Source organism: Phalacrocorax carbo, unplaced genomic scaffold (assembly GCF_963921805.1).
Source record: "Phalacrocorax carbo unplaced genomic scaffold, bPhaCar2.1 SCAFFOLD_73, whole genome shotgun sequence".
Classification (NCBI taxonomy): Eukaryota; Metazoa; Chordata; class Aves; order Suliformes; family Phalacrocoracidae; genus Phalacrocorax; species Phalacrocorax carbo.
In genome coordinates this window covers 72,662-75,433 of record NW_026990539.1, presented here as the reverse complement: position 1 = coordinate 75,433, position 2,772 = coordinate 72,662, and the positions used below count along the sequence as shown (strand labels likewise).

Below are 2,772 nucleotides of genomic sequence, written 5' to 3'. Positions count from 1 at the left end.
GTTGACTCCCCCTTGGGCGATCTCTCACTTTGTGGGGCTCCAGGCAGTGACACGGTCCATGTGGCACGTGTTGCGGGCGCTGCAGGCAGCTCCACATTCCTCTCCTGGAGGATGCCTGTGCCCTGCCGCGCGCTGGGACGGCGCAGTATGGCAGTGTCTCAGTGAGCATGCACCGCCTCCTCTGTCAATTGACATCAAGGGATGTGTCCTAAACCCAACCCTTGATCTCTAACAGCCACCAAGGTGACGATGAGCTTTCTGCTCAGGCCCTTTGGGGGGAAATTCCTGGGCCTGTTGTTGACATCAGCTTTGGAAGAACAGCCAAATCTTGAGGTCCTGCCTGATGGAGGCATCATTTTCTTACAGAGATGCTGTGAGAGTGTCAGCTCTGAAAAGGCGTTACAAAAAACATCAATACAGGTTTGAGGTAATAGACAGGGATAGGTTCATTTATAAGGAGGGTAAGATGAATACAATCGATTATGTAGGAACGTAACAACAATAAATAATAGAACAGGTAGAGCTAAAAAAAAATAAATCAGTAAACAAAGTAAAGGTCTTCATTGGGATACACTAAATGTCATTTTTGGAGAGTGATGGAAAGTTTATTGATAGTGACAAATATCCATGAAATCACTTGCTTAATGGGCTGCTTGAGCTCCTGGTTCCTCATGCTGTAGATGAGGGGGTTCACTGCTGGAGGCACCACCGAGTACAGCACTGCCAACACCAGGTCCAGGGGTGGGGAGGAGATGGAGGGGGGCTTCAGGTAGGCAAATGTGCCAGTGCCAATATACAGGGAGACCACGGCCAGGTGAGGGAGGCACGTGGAAAAGGCTTTGTGCCGTCCCTGCTCAGAGGGGAGCCTCAGCACAGCCCTGAAGATCTGCACATAGGAGAAAAGGATGAAAACAAAACAGCCAAACACTAAACAGGCACTAACGACAAGAATCCCGACTTCCCTGAGGTAGGTGTCTGAGCAGGAGAGCTTGAGGATCTGGGGGATTTCACAGAAGAACTGCCCCAGGGCATTGCCATGGCAGAGGGGGAGTGAAAATGTACTGGCCGTGTGCAGCAGAGCATTGAGAAACCCACCGGCCCAGGCAGCTGCTGCCATGTGGGCACAAGCTCTGCTGCCCAGCAGGGTCCCGTAGTGCAGGGGTGTGCAGATGGCCACGTAGCGGTCGTAGGCCATCACCGTGAGGAGAAAAAACTCTGCTGACATCAAAAAGACAAATAGAAAGGCTTGTGCAGCACATCCCATGTAGGAGATGTCCCTGGTGTCCCCGAGGGAATTGGCCATGGATTTGGGGAGAGTGGTGGAGATGGAGCCCAGGTCGAGGAGGGAGAGGTTGAGGAGGAAGAAGTACATGGGGGTGTGGAGGCGGTGGTCGCAGGCGATGGCGGTGACGATGAGCCCGTTGCCCAGGAGGGCAGCCAGGTAGATGGCCAGGGAGAGCCAGAAGTGCAGGAGCTGCAGCTCCCGCGTCTCTGTGAACGCCAGGAGGAGGAAGTGGGTGATGGAGCTGCTGTTGGACATCTGCTGCCTCTGGGTGTGGAGCACTGAACAGGGAGGTAAAGGAAGTGAGAAGTTAGGACAGATTTCTTTGAGAAAAAACCTGTTGTGTTTCTTACAGAAACGCCCCCAACTGCCTTTCACTTTTCAGGGAGACCTTTAGTGAGCTCAGGTTGGTGCTGGCGGAGGGAGAGTGCCCCAGGGAGCAGGAGGCTCTGCTGTGGGCTCTGCAGGAGTCATCCCAGCCCTACAGCAACAGGTAAATAGGAACGGGGGGTGATCTCAGTATAAATTGACTCCTGATATCAAATAGCTTTTCAGCATTGTCGCTCCCAACTCACCTGAGTGCAGAGCAGAGCTGAGAGGATTGTGTTTTGTGTCTTCTGTTGCAGTTGCCCCACCACAGCTGAGGGGTGCTTTAGGTGCAGAAACCCCTGGCATTTCTGCTGCACTGCAGGGGAAATCTTGTGGGTCCCAAGAGGCAAAGGGACTGTCCCTTAGTGCAGATCTCCAAACCCCTCCAAACCCCATTGTACCTGAGGAGATCTCAGCTCTGCCCTCCCAGCCAGGGACACAGAGGGCTCATTACAGCTGCCCACTCACAGCCACACAGCAGCATTTCCATGGCTGTAGCCGCGAGGCACCTTCCCCATGGGGCTCTCGCATGACACAGAGATGCCCTGGGAGAGCTTTGCCCTGCTGGAGGGCATCCTGCAGCCCAGCAGCACCTCCCAAGTGTCGTGGTTCAGCCTCAGCTGGCAACTGAACACCACGCAGTCGCTCGCTCACCCCCCCCCACCCCTGTGGGATGGGGAAGAGAATCGGACGAGCAAAAGAACTTGTGGGTTGAGATAAGCACAGTTTAATAACTACAATAGAATGATGATGATAAATGATTATGATAATAATGACAGTAATGTTAATATAATAAAAGGGAAAAGGAAGGAAAGGGAAAACAGGGAACAAAAACGCAGAAACACGAACGATACAACCGCTCACCACCCGCCGACCGACGCTGCCCGTCCCCGAGCCGCGATTGCTCCCTCCCTCCCCCGGCCAGCCCCTCCCAGCTAGCATACTGGGCATGACGTTACATGATATGGAATATCCCTTTGGTCAGTTTGAATCCACTCTCTTAGCTGTGCCCCCTCCCCTCCCGGCTTCTTGTGCACCCAGCAGAGCATGGGAGGCCAGACATGTCCTTGACTAGTATCAGCGCTGCCCAGCAACAGCCTAAACATCTGTGTGTTATCTCA

General features: G+C 53.5%; 1 protein-coding gene across 1 annotated transcript; it reads right to left on the bottom strand.

The window, feature by feature from the left end:
• Positions 1 to 344: 344 nt before the first annotated feature.
• Positions 345 to 1,540, bottom strand: LOC135311460 (olfactory receptor 14C36-like). Its single transcript, XM_064440586.1, has one exon. It carries the CDS (start codon positions 1,538 to 1,540, stop codon positions 581 to 583), a length of 960 nt encoding a protein of 319 aa, XP_064296656.1. The 3' UTR covers positions 345 to 580.
• Positions 1,541 to 2,772: the final 1,232 nt, after the last annotated feature.